This window comes from Etheostoma spectabile, chromosome 15 (assembly GCF_008692095.1).
Source record: "Etheostoma spectabile isolate EspeVRDwgs_2016 chromosome 15, UIUC_Espe_1.0, whole genome shotgun sequence".
Lineage (NCBI taxonomy): Eukaryota > Metazoa > Chordata > Actinopteri > Perciformes > Percidae > Etheostoma > Etheostoma spectabile.
The window spans coordinates 34,022,975-34,040,284 of record NC_045747.1 but is presented as its reverse complement, the minus strand read 5'-3'; the positions used below and the strand labels follow the sequence as shown (position 1 = coordinate 34,040,284).

At 40.7% G+C, this 17,310-nt stretch overlaps 3 protein-coding genes across 7 annotated transcripts in view; 2 read left to right on the top strand and 1 right to left on the bottom strand.

The window, feature by feature from the left end:
• rogdi (rogdi atypical leucine zipper) overlaps positions 1–3,599 on the top strand; it is a 10,123-nt gene extending 6,524 nt beyond the window's left edge. Inside the window, exons 8-11 of the mRNA XM_032536908.1 lie at positions 1,240–1,353; positions 1,454–1,503; positions 1,844–1,970; positions 2,518–3,599. Of these exons, the coding sequence (XP_032392799.1) occupies positions 1,240–1,353; positions 1,454–1,503; positions 1,844–1,970; positions 2,518–2,559 (333 nt within the window). The 3' untranslated portion in view covers positions 2,560–3,599. The remainder of the gene's footprint in view (positions 1–1,239; positions 1,354–1,453; positions 1,504–1,843; positions 1,971–2,517) is intronic.
• A 5,425-nt stretch (positions 3,600–9,024) lies between these two features.
• Positions 9,025–13,200, bottom strand: smim22 (small integral membrane protein 22). 2 transcript variants are annotated; one of them, XM_032536925.1, is made up of 4 exons: positions 12,943–13,200; positions 11,372–11,500; positions 10,587–10,657; positions 9,025–9,835 (listed from the first exon to the last, which is right to left on the bottom strand). In XM_032536925.1, exons 2-4 carry the CDS (start codon positions 11,487–11,489, stop codon positions 9,788–9,790), a joined length of 237 nt encoding a protein of 78 aa, XP_032392816.1. In that variant the 5' UTR covers positions 11,490–11,500; positions 12,943–13,200; the 3' UTR covers positions 9,025–9,787. The 2 variants fall into 2 exon arrangements, with proteins under 2 accessions (XP_032392816.1, XP_032392817.1); XM_032536926.1 differs by having other exon boundaries at positions 11,372–11,497; positions 12,943–13,196.
• A 1,473-nt stretch (positions 13,201–14,673) lies between these two features.
• cog1 (component of oligomeric golgi complex 1) overlaps positions 14,674–17,310 on the top strand; it is an 18,057-nt gene continuing 15,420 nt past the window's right edge. For 2 of the 4 annotated variants that reach the window (XM_032536869.1, XM_032536870.1), the window contains exons 1-2: positions 14,674–15,159; positions 16,427–16,674. In XM_032536869.1, coding sequence (XP_032392760.1) covers positions 14,851–15,159; positions 16,427–16,674 — 557 coding nt within the window. In that variant the 5' untranslated portion in view covers positions 14,674–14,850. The remainder of the gene's footprint in view (positions 15,160–16,426; positions 16,675–17,310) is intronic. The other 2 variants (XM_032536871.1, XM_032536872.1) reach the window with 1 other exon arrangement.

Here is a 17,310-nt window from a genome sequence, read left to right as displayed (position 1 = left end):
ATATATATATATATATATACAACAATAAATCATCTGCATACAGAGATAACCTACAGGTCAATCCCCATCTATGAATTCCACATATTTCTGGCTTTGACTTGCGTACAATAGAGAGAAGTTCAATGACTAAAGCAAACAAAAGTGGACTTATTGGCGATCCCTGATGTGTTCCCCTCATCATGACAATAAATTGCAATGATTTCTATTAATGACTACTGATGCCTTTGGGCTGAAGTATAAAATCTGAATCCAAGATCTAAAATGATATGGCCGAAACCAAATCTACTCAAACAAAAACCTCCACCCTATCATACGTGACATGTGTATATGTATATGCACGGCGGCCAGTACAAGCAAAATTTTGGAATGGTTTCATTTGGATACTTTCTAGTTGCTTGGAGATGTAAAATTGTAATTCAAAAGTTATTTTGATAATCATTTTAGGGCCGCTCAGATTAATTTTCTAACCCTAAGTGTGCTTCCAACTTTGTGTCAACACATTGAGTTTGTTTCAACATGACAAGACCCGTGTGCACAAAGCCAGCCCCATAAAGAAATGGTTTTCCTAGTTTGGTGTGGAAGAATTTGACTGGTCTGCACAGAGCCGTGACCGTAACCCCCATCCCAAAAGACTGAAACCACAAGAGAGGAGGCTGTTAGAGAAGCAGGTCAATGGCCACGGTGTCACAGTCACATGTTATCTATCACATACAGATGCAACAACAGAATAGAAGAGATTGCTTTCATTGTCATTATACACAAGCGCAGTACCTGTCCAACGCAAAATATAAAAATATCAAATGTAAGTAGTGCAGGAAAAAGAGAGGGGGGGAATTTGGTGCAAAGTCCTGAGAGCAACTATATATATATATATATATATATATATATATATATATAAAAAATAGTATAACGATAGAGGGTTTGTATACACATTATGCAAAAATGCAGTATCTTCTATCAAAAGTCCTGAGTATTAAATATTGCACAGTAATGAAATTAAATGGTTAAGTATTCATAATAATAAATAAAGCGTGTCCACATAGTTTTGGCCGTGTAGTGCAAGTACTAAGAGGCACATTTTACAGTTGGAAAATAAACTTGTCAGTGCTCTCTGGTGGACACACTACATCACACACACCTAAAGACAAAATGTCCCTTTTAGTTAGCATGACAGCATGTCCTGTTATTCCATGTCCCCCTCCTCTGGTTGACCCTTTCTGTTTGTCCTCCCATCACCAGAAAATGTTCTCTCCTCCCATGCCTGGCGATGTGATGGTGAACTTTTACATCAACTTGAGCAAACTGTGCCTGACTGTCTACCAGCTCCATGTGCTGCCTCCCAACACCACTAAGGTCAGGGCCTGCAACGACTCTCGGAAACCTCCCACAGCATCACGTGACCCATGTGACCCACTTGACCCATGTGGTAATGTTTTCTCTCCTGTGTTGGCAGAATTTCAAGCCAGCTGGAAGCTCCGTGTTGCACAACCCAGGAGCAATGTTGTAAGTCTTTTCTTTCACTCAGCTTCTTTCCCATTATACATTAACAAATTACAGTAGATGATACATACCATTAATGCATGCAAACTCACTGATCATACTAAACTTTTAATAACGCGTTTAACTGCCAGCACTACTTGAAATCTGTGTCATGAATGGCTGCTTGGATTCCAGCACACAGAGGGAGTGGGACTTCACTCTCTGCCCAGGATGCCATAACTCCACCATAACTCCACCATATCTTCACATAGCTAATATGACTTTGCTGCTGTCTACACATTCCGACCATTTATGCTCCCTGTGATCTCTCTCTGCTGTTTGCTGTGAACAATGTCGTCCACAGCGAGCTCAACAACAACCGCTTTGAGGTGAGCCACGTCCACAAGGTGGAGTGCGTGGTGCCGTGGCTGAACGACACGCTGGTGTTCTTCACCATCTCGCTGCAGCTCTGTCAGCAGCTCAAGGACAAGGTGCGGCTCCCTCTGAACTGACATTCTCACACGCTGAACATTAAGGTGACGGAGTGCAGAGACAGAAGGGTCGAGTGTGGAAAATCCATCCACCATCGTAGCCAGTTGGCCTATCCTCTAGCGTCAGGTAGTTAGCACAGTTCAGATTTAGCAACAGCCAGATGCCCGTGCTGTCTTCTGACACCATGTAGAGATAGATCACATTGACTTGAGAAAACTGCTGGTTTATAACTAATAGAGCAGGTTTTCTTACGTGACTGGACCAGACTAAAGCGGAGCATGTTCCCGTTGCCTTAGATACACAAGGCACTGTGGCCCTAAATTGCCAAAAAAAGACACTTGTTTTCACAAATGATCTACACTTAGTGTACACAGCACTCAGGTAGCAGCTTGTCATGTTCAGCCGGTAAAAAACCTGCTCATGGTCAGAGCTTGTGAGGTCTTTTTAAAAGGCTACTGCATATGGCTAAACAGGCTTATTAAGGATGATTACCTGTGGTTAATCTGTGGTCTAACTTTGGTCCTCTGTCCCCCCCCATCTCTGCAGATTTCTGTCTTCTCCAGCTTCTGGAATTACAGAGCCTTCTAAACCCCCCCTCTCCTGTCCATCCTGCAGAGACTGGTCACACCCAAAGTAACCACACAAGTGTAAGCCACATCCTGGGGAGCTTTATTTAATTTATATATATATATATCATGCACTCATTCAATTTCAATTGTTGCATGATTAAACTCCAACAGATATCAATACGCCCAGTTGTGTTAGCCTTGCTGGCGTGTGTGTGTGCGTGTGTTGCACTTCTCAATGAAATGAATGTAATTGTTGCTGATTGTTATTATTAGAATTTATTTTTGAATTATTTGTTACATTTAGGCAACTGAGTATTTGTCTGGTTCTTATTGTATCTCATGTGAGATGGTTGTTGTGTGGAACACTAATCTGTGGACTCAGGGCTTATTAGAAGTAATAAGAGGTTGTATTGGTCACTCTTTTGTTTTTTAAAATACTTTGAGTTCCCTCACAGCTGTTCTAGAGCATTCCCTAACAATATAATTGTACTTTTTTTAAAAGGGCATTTCACCAATGTTGAATTATGGGATGTTAGGAACTAAAATTTAGAGTTTTTCAACCTCTATTTCACAGATTTTGAGATAGTGTATTTTTAAAAAAGCGGCGAAAACCTTAAAAAGAACTTTGGGGAAAAAGCGACAAAACGTCAAAAGGCAACAACATTTCAGGAAAAGCGGCAAAAGGCAACGTCAAAAATTGTCCAAAAAAACCCTTGAAAAATGTGACAAAGGGCATAATGTCTGTTTAATACTTACGTGTTTAGTAACCAGACACTGATGATGCAGCTGTTTATATGAAGCCCCTTAGCTGTGAGGGGATCCAGTAGTATTAGGAAAACGTCCCACTGTGACGTTTTTGGATATACGAGCATCCTCATTGGCTGATGATACAGTGTCATCTGTGAGGACCAGAGCCAGTGTCTGCACTCACACACACACACACACACACACTTACTTTGATGTGGAAAAGCTGTGAAAAGTTCCCCTTCAATGCTGGAGGGTGAAGTCCGTTAAAGCATGTTCACCTCATATGAGATGGATCGATGGTCGTGTGACAAATAAAAATACTGACACCACATCCAATACATTTAGGTTTAATGACATTTACAGAAATGTAACAGTCATTTGATATTCGGTTTTCAGGCACATCTATAATATTTTCTGAACTTTACAGACTGTTGTGTTATTTGCCTTTACCCACTTAGTCATTGTATCCACATTATTGGTGAATATTTATCAAAAATCTCAGTGTGTTAAAGGGTCATTTTGTTTAGTTTCAAGTTGGACCCTAGTTTCCTGTTTTTGTGTCTAAGTGACTGATCTACAACAGTCTTTGAAACTGGTCCAGTATTAAGTGTGAAACCTGTAACCAGCAGCCACAGACCGGGCTGCAATGTAACCCTGTGGGGCAAATTGCCATCGTCAGTTTGGTCTCTAATAGTGCTGTTTCTGTCACTGACAGACTCAGATTATTACTCTAAGTGTTGACAACATTATGGAAAGGATCCATACAGAGATAGACATTTTTAAAATATCTTTAAAACCTTTCTGTTTAACCAGAAACAGCTCTGAAGTCTCTAGAGCTAAACTCACCAGACTCCATTTTAAAAAAACGATACTTTTAGCGTGTATAGAGACGACATATTCTCACATGTAAATCAGTAAACTATGGATTTATTTCAACCCAGACTAGAGTTGTGATGGTTGGTAAAGTTGAAAGACGACCCAAAAAGGCTTTTTATAGTTTTATTTTGTTTCTGTCGACTTTGAATGAAGTGTATTTTACGACGGTAAAATTACTGATTCTTTACATGGAGTCTGGTGGCTTTAGCAAACGCAATTTCGCTGTTGTTTTTATGTTTAAAAAAGGATCTTACTCTTTAACATAAAGGTCGGCCTCCTTAGAAATCCTTACCATAATGTTGTCAGACACTTAGAATAGTAATCTGAGTCTGTCAGTGGCTAAACAAGCACTTTAGTGAAGGTAAATACAAGCTGCACAATCATCCTATTAACTTCCATTGTAGCTTGTTTCTCCACTGCAGACTGCAGAGATCTCTCTTAATACTGGACCAATGTCTCAGATTGTTGTTCCCATCAGTCACTCAGACACAGAAACCTGGGAAAATAGGCTCTAGGTTGGAAAAAAACGGGATTAACCCTTTAATAGTTTGAAGAAAATACCAATAGTCAGCCCTACAATATCACCGCAATATCGACATTAATGTACAGTGGCTTGAATAAGTTTACACACTCATGCTAAACTTGATTTAAAAAGAGGAATAAAAACATGGGGGGGGGGGGCTATTTTAATGCCAAAGTCCAAGGGAACTTTATCAGGATGCATAGTATCCTGATGCATGAAATAACTGGCCTTTAAAAATAAAAATGGGGGGGGTGTAAGGAAGAATATTTATTTATTTATGATACATTATTCATTCACAAATAGAGGTTGGATTTTCCAAAACATTTTGAATTAAGGCATTAAGATCAATATCAATTTCCAAAAGATGATTTTTAGTCCTCTTTTTAATCTTTAGCCTGGGGGTGTAAACTTATTCTTGCTACTGTATATGGTCAAATATTGTGATATTGTGCTATTTAATTTTCTCCATATCGCCCAGCTAAGTATATCTAAAATGTGTATGACGTGGAGACTGCTTTGTTTAGTTTCTTGGTGCATTTGGTTTGTTGGATGGTGAGTTATTGTTTATTGGCCCATGTGGTGAAAATGACACATTTCACATTCCCTGTTTGTTACTACATTGATATGTCTAAATGATAAGCTACCTGCAGATGTAATAATTGATATCAAGTGTTTGTCTGTTCTGTGTTTAATATTTATTTTTACTCGTTTTGCACACGTGTTGTTGATTTCCTGTGAACACTAATCCAATCATGAACAAAGAACTTCATTCCAGTAAGTGTTAAATCTATTTTAAAAGGTTGCCTGACATATAAAATGTGGAAATTATTTATCTAATATATGTACAATAAAAATATTCTAAACAATAACCTGTTCATGTTGAACTTTCCATGTTGCCTGCTGCAGGGAAGTGTCTGACAACATTATGGAAAGGATTCCTAAGGAGGTCGATTAAGATCCTTTTAATAAACATAAAACGTCTGCTAAATTGCGTTTGCTAAAGCCACCAGACTCCATGTAAATAATCAGTAATTTTAGCATCGTAAAATACACTTCATTCAAAGTCGACAGAAACAAAATAAAACTATGAAAAGCTGTTTTGGGTCGTCGTCCCACTTTTCCAACCGTCACAACTCTAGTGTTGGTTAAAATAAACCCATAGTTTACTGATTTGCATGTGAAAATATGTTGGCTCTAGACATGCTAAACATATTGTTTTTTTATATAGAGTCTGGTGGGTTTAGCTATAGAGATTTCAGAGCTGTGTCTGGCCATCCATCCGCTGATCCGGGATCGGGTCGCAGGGGAGCAGCTCCAGCAGCTTTCCATAATGTTGTCAGACACTTATACAGGTAAAAGCCAGTAAATTAGAATATTTTGAAAAACTTGATTTATTTCAGTAATTGCATTCAAAAGGTGTAACTGTACCTTATATTTATTCATTGCACACAGACTGATGCATTCAAATGTTTATTTCATTTAATTTTGTGATTTGAAGTGGCAACAAATGAAAATCCAAAATTCGTGTGTCACAAAATTAGAATATTACTTAAGGCTAATACAAAAAAGGAGTTTTTAGAAATGTTGGCCAACTGAAAAGTTGAAATGAAAAAAAATATGAGCAGTACAATACTCAATACTTGGTTGGAGCTCCTTTTGCCTCAATTACTCATAGCTTAATCGGGTGGCAGTGGAGTCGATGAGTTTCTGGCACTGCTCAGGTGTTATGAGAGCCCAGGTTGCTCTGATAGTGGCCTTCAACTCTTCTGCGTTTTGGGTCTGGCATTCTGATCTTCCTTTTCACAATACCCCACAGATTTTCTATGGGGTAGGTCAGGGAGAGTTGGCTGGCCAATTTAGAACAGAAATACCATGGTCCGTAAACCAGGCCCGGGTAGATTTTGCGCTGTGTGCAGGCGCCAAGTCCTGTTGGAACCTGAAATCTCCATCTCCATGGAGCAGGTCAGCAGCAGGAAGCATGAAGGCTCTAAAACTTGCTGGTAGACGCGCTGCGTTGACCTGGATCTCAGGAAACAGAGTGCGACCGACACAGCAGATGACATGGACCCCAAACCATCACTGATGGTGGAAACTTACACTAGACTTCAGGCAAAGTGGATCCTGTGCTCTCCTGTCTTCCTCAGACATCTGGGACCTCGATTTCCAAAGGAAATGCAAAATTTGCTTTCGTCAGAAAACATGACTTTGGACCACTCAGCAGCAGTCCAGCTCTTTTTTTCCTTAGCCAGGTGAGACGCTTTTCGCGCTGTTTTTGGTCACAGTGGCTTGACACGAGGTATGCGGCAGTGAAACCCATGTCTTTCAAGGTCTTTGGTGGTGGATCTTGAAGCACTGACTCCAGCAGCTCCACTCCTGTGAATCTCCCCCACATTTTTGAATGGGTTTTTTTTTCACAATCTTGACTAGGGCGCGGTGATCCCTATCGCTTGTACACTTTTTCTGACCACAGTTTTTCCTTCCCTTTGCCTCTATTAATGTGTTTGGACACAGAGCTCTGAGAAAAGCCAGCCTCTTCAGCAATAACCTTTTGTGTCTTCCTCCTTGTGCAATGTGTCGATGGTGCCTTTTGGACAGCTGTCAAATCTGAAGTCTTCCCCATGTTTGTGTAGGCTAGAACTGGACTGAGAGACCATTTAAAGCCCTTTGCAGGTGTTTTGAGTTAACAGTGATTAGTGTGTGCACCAGTTGTCTTCAAAATTTAACCTTACACAATATTTAATTTTGTGACACACGGAATTTTGGATTTTCATTTGTTGCCACTTCAAATCATCAAAATTAAATGAAATAAACATTTGAATGCATCAGTCTGTGTGCAATGAATAAATATAATGTACAAGTTACACCTTTTGAATGCAATTACTGAAATAAATCAAGTTTTTCAAAATATTCTAATTTACTGGCTTTTACCTGTATATAGAACACTTATATAGAATATTAATAAGAGTCTGTAAGTGACAGAAACAGCTCTTTTATTGGACCAAACTGACGACGCACATTCGCCCCATTGGGTCACATTGCAGCCCAGTCTCTGCCTGCTGGTTAAAGCGTTCACGCTTAACACTGGACCAGTTTCAAAGACTGTTGTTCCTATCAGTCACCAAAACATAGGAAAATAGGGTCCAGGTTGAAAAAAAGACAACAAATTACCCTTAAAACTCCAGTTTCCTTTGTCTGTCTAAATGCATTTCTACCAATTAGGTTCTAGTTTATTGTTCTGAATGAAGATAAATGAATATGCAGACGTATGAAACTAGTAAGGAAAATTAGAGTACAGACATAGTATCAGCTAAACATACCAAAATTAAAAATCCTCATGCAGCAGAATTGCCCCAGTGACTGATATATCATGTGAATAATGACGCAGCAGAATATTTATTAGCATTATTTCTTTAATATTGTAGACTTTGGGGTCTAAAAGTGCAGTGGTGGAATGTAAATAAGTACAAATACTTTTCACTTTCTACCTCTGCATTCATCTGACAGCTTTAGTTACTAGTTACTTTACACGTTCAGATTTGTGCACACAAAAAATTAAATCTGCTGGTTTTATTTCAAAGTAAACTAGCAACAATATAACAAGTCCAGCTGAAAACTGGTCGGATCCTTCACACGTTCTGAAAATGGGATTTTTCTGTATTGTGTACTTTTACTTTTAACAATAAGTACATTTTCTTGATGACACTTATATACTTTTACAGGGTACCCGTGTGGTCTTAAAAACATCTTAAAGTATAATGTTTAAAAAATGAGGCCATAAAAGTCTGACATGTCTGTAGAAATCTTATATTTCCTTCCCAAAGGTCTAAGATTTGTATAGTCCATACCTGGACATTTATTGAAATTGATTGAATCTGAAGTCCCATTCATTTCATGATTAAAATGACTTCCATTTTACAAATAAGTTACATAAATCCCAAAGAAGCTTAATAGTTGGACATGACGTCTTTTGACAGACCAAATGTATCTAACCTATTCTTGAAAGAGTGAAGAGAGGGGAACCATTGCATCATATAATCCATATACAAGCTTCTATACCTCAGTCATATCTCATCTGTCTCTCCTCAGTCAACGTCATTTTAACGAGCTCTCTTCATCAGACATATTTGGTTCCTGGGATTAATTTAGCAGCTCTTCTCTGGACCTTATCCATCTTTGCTCCAGCCGTCCTTAGAACGACACGCACACAGCTAGCTCCTGTTTTATCATTTTTCATTTTTCATTTGTTTTTGTGTATTTGTCCTCTGTCTGTTGCTGGGACAACGTCTTCGTCATGACCGTGGCATGTTGAGGAGGAAATACACAAACAAGACATTTTGAATGGCTTTTATGGATGTGTTACCAAATAAAACCTTCAAACTGAAGCCAACATTCTTTCAACACACAAGAAGGTGATTTATGAATTTACACAGGCATAAAAACACAAGACAGCTGCTCGGTGGTATCCTAGCAACACAGCAGCGACAGTTAGATTTCCGTACCAGGGTGGCACCATGGGAAAAGAACACCATTATTTTGACTGATATTGCGATATGATTCACGATATTGACAGGGATGATTTTTGATTTATTATTCTCGTTTTCATTGAAAAACATAAAAAATGAGCAAATAATTATAAAAAAGTTAAGATTTTTTTTGGCGAGGATCTGTACCAAATAAAGATTTGTCTGTAAGAGAGGATGTGTGGGCACAACACAATACTTCAATCAGAAGAGTTAGACACACATTTTTCACACACACATTTTGGATATTGGACTAGTTCATATTGCGATTTTGATGAAATTGCAATAAATGCATCAGTGGGTAGAGCAGGCGCACATATGTCTTAGAGGTTTATGCCTCCAAGCAGAGGTCCAGGGTTTGAATCCGACCTGTTATGATTTCCTGCATGTCCCCCCCCCCTCCCCTTTCTCCCCTTGCTATCCTATCAAGTAAAAAGGCCAAAAAATAATCTAAAAAAATATATATATATATTTTGATTAATTGTGCAGCCCTATATTCATACTACGTTTGGTGACAGACTGGCGCCAGTCGAGTCAAAGCTTTGGCACACGAGTCGAAGCAGCCCCCCCCCCTCCATGTGTCAGGGCTCCAGGGCCATGTTCTCTATGCCGACCTTCCGTCTGCGAGGCTGTCGAGAAAGCATAACACACCAGCGTCGTTAGCCGCGTTTCCATCCACACGGCTTTATGCAAATCAAGTCATATCCAATGGAAACCGTCCGATCCGATCGGATTTTTGTAAGCGGCTTATGTCATGAACGCTAAAGGAAACTTTTGCCAAAATAAATAATGAGTTGCGATTACGGGTTAGGTCCTTTTATGGTGAAAACATGCCATAACACGAAGAAGAAGACGACGTCTGAGGTCATTTCAGCTTTCTTTGCAGACATGGCGGCTTTCAGCAAAGACAGATATGAGTGGACCAATGAGGAGACAAGAAACTTTTAAATGTATTTACCAGCAAAATAAGAATAAAAATCTGTGATTTCTGAGAGTGTCGTCATTAGCTCGATATATCCCTATCAGCTGGCACATTATGGAAGCACTATTACAACTTGTGCAGTATCAATCATTTGTAGGTAGATGGCGTCATCCACGACAATGTATAAAAGGCTCCATTACCTTGTTTCTCACGTTATGGCTCCATAGCAACCGTTTTTGTAAAAATAGGCTTTTGCGATTGTGTCATAACCACGTGATTTATTGTCCGATAGTAGAGGAATCACCATATAGAGCGGGAGAAGCTCTAAGATAGTTTGGACTTCTATCAGCTGTTTATGGTTAATTACTAATGTTCGCCGTCATCCATTAATACCTGACAATGGACACTGTGTGTGTTTGTGTGTGTGTGTGTGTGTGTGTGTGTGTGTGTGGGTTTACCCTCTCATCATCACAGCAGCAGCAGCAGCAACAGCGAATGAGGACCAGGATGAACAGCAGCAGAACCATCCCTGACAAAACACACACACACACACACACACACACACACACACACGACTTTCTGTTATTATCCAGTTTGACAGCCAGTCCTAATGGATCTACGTGGTATTGGCTCGGTGCCAGATACTTGCTGATACCAGCATTCCCGTCCCCAGCATGATGGGAAAACAACGTCCTCTGGTTTATTGGCATTTATGTAAACCAATCACAATCGTCTTGGGCGGGACTAAGCTCTGCATAGAGTCGCTGCAAAATAGCCATGCAACAGAAATCTCAGATTGATTGATCGGAGTGATATCTTGTGATTTATGAAAATAAAAAAATGAATCATTTGCTTACAGCTCTGTTGTATTCCTACCGACAACCCATGATTTACGTTGAATAAGTCTGTATTTTTGTAGTTTATATCCAACAACATCCACACGTTCCACCAAAACAACTTCCTCCCTGAGACTATTTAGCAGAGGCACCATGGCTCCATCCGGAGCTCAGCCCCGCCCACGACAATTGTGATTGGTTTAAAGAAATGCCAGTAAACCAGAGCGCGTTGTTCTCCCATCATAATGCTGTGTGGACTAGCCAGACCCTCCTCAACGGAGCTGTGGAGGAAGGTCTGCGCATGCAAAAGTAATATTTATGTAGTACTCTAACACTGTGAATTTCTGATCAGGGGTGGACTCTGATGCTGAGTTATGAAAATGATTTCAACTTCCAGCTTCACTCACCTATGAAGATGAAGAAGACTGCAAAGGAGGCGATGTCCCAGTCCGACTGGAAGAACTGCACCCTGGAGACCACATGGCTGACCTGAACCTGGAACTGCTGCAGGCCTGTCTGATCCATCGCTTAGTCTGCTGACACACACACACACACACACACACACACACACACACACACACACACACACACACACACACACACACACACACACACACACACACCTTTCTGTTATTATCAAGTTTGACAGTCAGTCCTGATGGAGCTACGTAATATGATTCCCATCTTCTGTTGTTGTTTGTAATGAGAAAAGTTTATTATTTCATGGATTTCACTAATTTCATTATGACAGTTATGTCGTATACCGTTTAAAATCTCACATCTGCACCCGCCTCATATTGATATTGGGGAGTGACAGCATGCTGTATTTTCTTTTTTTGTAATTTCCCCACCGGGTATCAATAAGCTCTTTTTTTTTAAAGATTATTTTTTAGGACATTTTAGGCCTTTATTTGACAGGACAGATGAAGACATGAGGGGGGGGCCAGACTCGAGTCACCGATGTCCCCAGACGGTCCCACGGCTGGTTATCATCAGGTTGGTGTGTCCGCGCCAGAATCCACATTAAAGTTCATAAGCACTGAGGTTATTTTTTAATCTTCTAATAATTACATACAACAAATTATTAAGTACTTTTGATACTTAAAGCCCATGTTGCAGGTTTAATTTTGTAACGAATTTGTGCAATTTGCTTGTTGGTAGTAAATACTTGAACTGTTATCCATTGTATTTGATGGTGTTTGATATCGCAAAACTGAATATAATACGAGAAGTAAGCACAGTTTTACAGTGTTTCCTTTTCCCCCCCACAATGCATTGCATGACGTCACGTTGGGGAGCAAACAGAGCACCCTGCGTTGTATTTGCCGCTGGTCTGGCCTGATGTGGCTTCTGGTCTTTTAATATTAACAGTCTATGGTCTCGACCGAGTTCATGTGACTTTATTATATTTATAATAACATTGGAGGGAAAGTGAAACGCAGCTTAGACGGGGGATGTTGTTCGGCTGTTCACAAGTTTAGACAGCTAGCGTTAGCCTACAACATGGTTAACCTACAACATGGGCTTTAAGTACATAGCCGATACTTAAAGACTTTTACTCAAGTAATACTCTAAAATGTGACTTTAAATACTACCAAAGTCATTTTCTGTACTTGTACTTTTACTCAAATATTGTTTTCAAGTACTTTATTCAAGACTGGTACTGTACAACACAGGAAAACAGTGAAAATACACCTTTAAACACTTTCTCAGTAGCTTCTCGCTGTATCCCATATAAACCGATACACTTCCTGTTGTGTTGACTGGTAACTAGCATAGACCATGGTAACTAGCTAGGCAGACTTTAGACATCATTAGTGGGCTAGCTTACATTAGTTATAGCAGGCTAGTTAGCTTGGTATTGACATTTGACGAAAGGAATACCACTTGAATACAACAATTGAAAATATCTTCGTTATACACGATAGCTTACATGCTAATGCGCTAGCTAGCCGTTATTGGGACGAGCGGCTCTTACCTGGAGACGGGGCGGCGGCTTTTAGCCTCCCCTTCCGGCTCCGCTGCTCTGGCTCTACGGGAGGGGGGACCGGGACACACCGGGACACACCTGCAGCCTCGTGTCGCAGTTAAAACCAAACTAGTGTCTGTTAATTATCATAAGACTGGCAGCACAATATACACTGGTGGAATGTACCAGAAGCCTACATTTACTTCAGTAGGCTACTGTGCTTGAGTCCAAATGTTGAGTTACACTACTTGTACTTTTGTCAGTTTTTTTTTTTTTTTACTCAATTATTTTCTACTTCTACGCCAGAACACAAGAAATACCCGTGTTTTAACAGTTGTATGTCCGACTATTTGAACCGAAATTGTCCGTAGAAGGTGCTTCACAGTTGTATTTCTATTTATTTCCTTTTCGAATTGCATTCTGGGACCGTTGTCTGTGCTAAGACAATATTTACCTATGCAATGTACCATTATCGTAAATGATTAACCCTTGTGTTGCCCTCCCGGGTCAAACAGATTTTTTTTTTAACCCTTTTTTTGACATTTGACATTTTCAACACATCAGTTTTTTTTAATTTTACCACCACCACCTTAATATCACTAGTGTTTTTGGAATCCATGGTCAATAACCCTCATTTGTATGTATATAATACTTAATTATTCAGTTAATGTAGCAGAAATTAGGAATTATTTTGACTCAAATCAGAGGAAGGTATGTTGAGTGGATGAGTTTGGTCAGGATGCTGATTTGAAACCATTTTAATTCACACCCGAAATTCAATAAAAGTGATTGTATTTGCAAAGAGCGTTGAATCCATGCTTTTTTTGTGGTAATTTGGTTAAAAAGAGACTCATACTTCTGATATAGACATTTTGAAAAGGGGTCAAATTTGACCCGAGGACAACAGGAGGGTTAACCAGATTCAGTTCAGAAAGTCACTAACTTAGCAACTGTGTCTGAGATAATTTGAAATAACGTAAAAAAATGTTCTGTATTTTAACTGTAGCTGCACGCAACATTTCAAGTACTAATTTACTGTTATTTTAGGGCTTTATTTCTTAGAATGTAGGCTACAGAGGCACCTCTTCATTCTTCCATCCATCCATCCATCCATCCGTCCATCTTCGTCCTCTTATCCGGTATCAGGTCTCGGGGGCAGCAGCTCCAGTAGGGGACCCCAAACTTCCCTTTCCTGAGCCACATCAACCAGCTCCAGCTGGGGGATCCCGAGGCGTTCCCAGGCCAGGTTGGAGATATAATCTCTCCACCTAGTCCTTCCCCGAGGCCTCCTCCCACTACTATGTGCAATGGACAGAACAGGATTTCCAGGGTTTCCAGTCTAGGATTCAGGGGGTGGCAGTAGCTCAGTCTGTAGAGCGTTGGGTTGGGAACTGGAGGGTTGTGGTTCAAGTCCACATATGGACCTGAGTATGGTGGTGGACTGGTAGCTGGAGAGGTGCCTTTCCATGGGCATGTGTGTGTAATTCAGACCTGTGTGTAATAACAACAGAGTGTGATTTCCCCTTGTGGGACCATAGAATGTGTGAGACTAATTATTAATTTATTTTTATAAAAGTTTTTGCAAAGTGTAGTGACTAGTGATGGTGTCTGGGGGGAATAATACTAATATTAATAACTCATAATTATTATTATTTTTCCAGAGACTGTATGATATTCGTCATTACTATGATAATCGTTATTCACTTTGGGAGGATTTGATTGGCTCAGCAGTGGAGATAGGCGGTCTCCAGCCTAGTCGGAAATGTTCCCTGACAGACAGCTTCGGTGACCAATGAACACATCGTATTCAGTCGTCGTCACATTTCTTGACGTGGACAGGACGCAGGAACACTACTTCCCCCCGGTCTTCCGGCTTAGACTTCCTGGAACAGCTGAGGTTGTTTTGGAGCTGCAGCGATGGCCGAAGACCCTGCGCTGTCCCTCCGGATCTCGGAGATCAAGGACCCGGCGGTCCTCTTCGAGAGCTACAACACCGCGGACATCCGCCGCATCGAGCACAGAGTCCGCGGGGAGATCGAGCACAAGAAGGAGGAGCTGAGGCAGATGGTCGGGGAGCGCTACCGGGACCTGATCGACGCCGCCGACACCATCGGAGAGATGAGGCAGTGTTCGGAGAGCGTGGTCCGGTCCATCCGGGACATGCACCGGTACTGCCACAGCCTGAAGCAAGGCAGAGCCAACGGGACACCCAGCGGCACGCAGGAGGTGAACGGCTAGCTAAACCTGTAGTGAAGCTGCATCAAAGCCCAGTCATCTTAGAGACACCGAACTTCATTTAAAAAAGTGCCAATTCATTATTAAATTAGTTATTTGCGTCCATACCACCCTCGATTATAGCACTACTAACACTTAGTTAGACTCTGTCGAAGGTGCTGGTCATTTCGGCATGAAAAGACAATAAAACCAATAAATAATACCATAAATAACAATAAAATAAAACCCTTTGCTTGTAGACATGTCCACAACACACAGTGGCTAGAGCTGTAACATTTCCAAATTTTGTTGGACAGTTAATTGTCTTGAAAAACTTAAATTGATTGATTCATTTAATGTTGATCACAACAATTATTAAAATTAATTTTCAAATGGAAAAAAGGAGGGGTGGGAGGGGGTGTATTACAGACCTATCCAAAATCATATGTGACTATGTTGAAGAAATAAAAAAACAACGAGATAAGCAAAAAAACATCACATTGGTAAGACAATACATAAAGCAACAACAACATGCCTGGCAGGTCTATATTTTACGCTTTTGATATTTTCAACATTTTTGACTTTTTGTCAACATTTCTTGGGACGTTTTTGTTTTTCAGCAACTTTGTTGCTATGCTTTTATCTGTGTTTTTGACGCTTTCAATACTTAATTTAAAAAAAAATGTTTTTTCCCCCCAAAGAATGACACATTTTTTGTGTCTTTTGTGCTTTTAGATGTTTTTTTCTACCCTTTTTAATAAGAATATTTTTTTCTCCTTTTACATGATGTTTTCTTCTTTTTTGGAAAAACAAATCTGTTTGTATAAATGTAAATGTGCTGTATTTATATAGCGCTTTTCCAGTCTTAACAACTGCTCAAAGCGCTTTTACATCTACAGGAAACATTCACCATCACACACATTCATACACTGTGGCCGGGGCTGCCGTACAAGGTACCACCTGCTCATCAGATAAACATTCACACACCGATGCGCCGCACCGGGGGCAACTCGGGGTTCAGTGTCTTGCCCAAGGACACTTCGACAATGACTGCAGGGGCGGGGATCGAACCACCAACCTTCTGATTGGCAGGCAACCGCTCTACCACTGAGCCACAGCCGCCCCTACTTTTACTAGGGGCCAGTAAAAATTGAACCCGGAAATATTACTGTACATCACAACATTGTCTGGCTCATTATCCTTATATCATTGTTTGTCTTTCAGATGTAATTAAACACACGCGCTAAAGTCTACTAAACATGTGTCTGTGGTGTTATAGAGCCAGAGGCAGTGGCAGGAGAAGTTCTACACCATGGCGTCCCAGATTAAGCTCCTCTTGGAGATCCCAGAGCGCATCTGGAGCTCCATGGAGGCGTGCCAGTACCTGCAGGCCACCCAGCTCTACCTGCTGTGTTGCCACCTGCACGGTCTGCTGCACCTGGAGGCTGCGACAGGGGGCCATTACAGCCCCGTCCTGGCCCGCTTCCCCATTCTGGTCCGGCAGGTAGCCACCACGGGACACTTCAGGTACTAGATCTTTCCTTACATGTGTCACTAAGTAACATTCCGGCTATGGGGCTACATCCCAGGCCTCATATCTGAAAGGAGTAATGATGGATCCACTAGAGCCAACTGGTCCAGGTAGTGAACGCCCAGTCCTAGGTTTGGCTCGTGCACTGATGCCAGATGGCAGCAGGCCACAAGTGGACAAAGAAAATGTTTGTCACATATATGTCCTACTCTATGCGTTTAAAAGCTTTACCCTAGCTCAGTGGTCTTCACTACGTCTTTCATGAGAGACACCCTGATAAGACAAACTCAAAGCAGAGCCTCTTTTTTGAAAGGTGATTTTTCTTTTTGTGATATGGTCATGCACAAGCATTAAAAAAATAAATGAATAAATCAGACGTACTCTTGATGAAGATCCAGAGGTGATGCCTATAGCAAGAGCACAGTGCGGTTGTTGTGACTTATTTATGAAATCAATCAATGTTCTTCATATTTGTTTATATCATCTTTTTCTGCGCCTTTTGACTCTGGAATAGAGGATTTCATATCCTCTACCAGAATATTTTCAATTCATTTCAATAGAAATTGGGCGGTGATGGCCAAGTGGATTTGACACATGCCTTTAATGTGGGAGATCTGGGTTCAATTCCCACT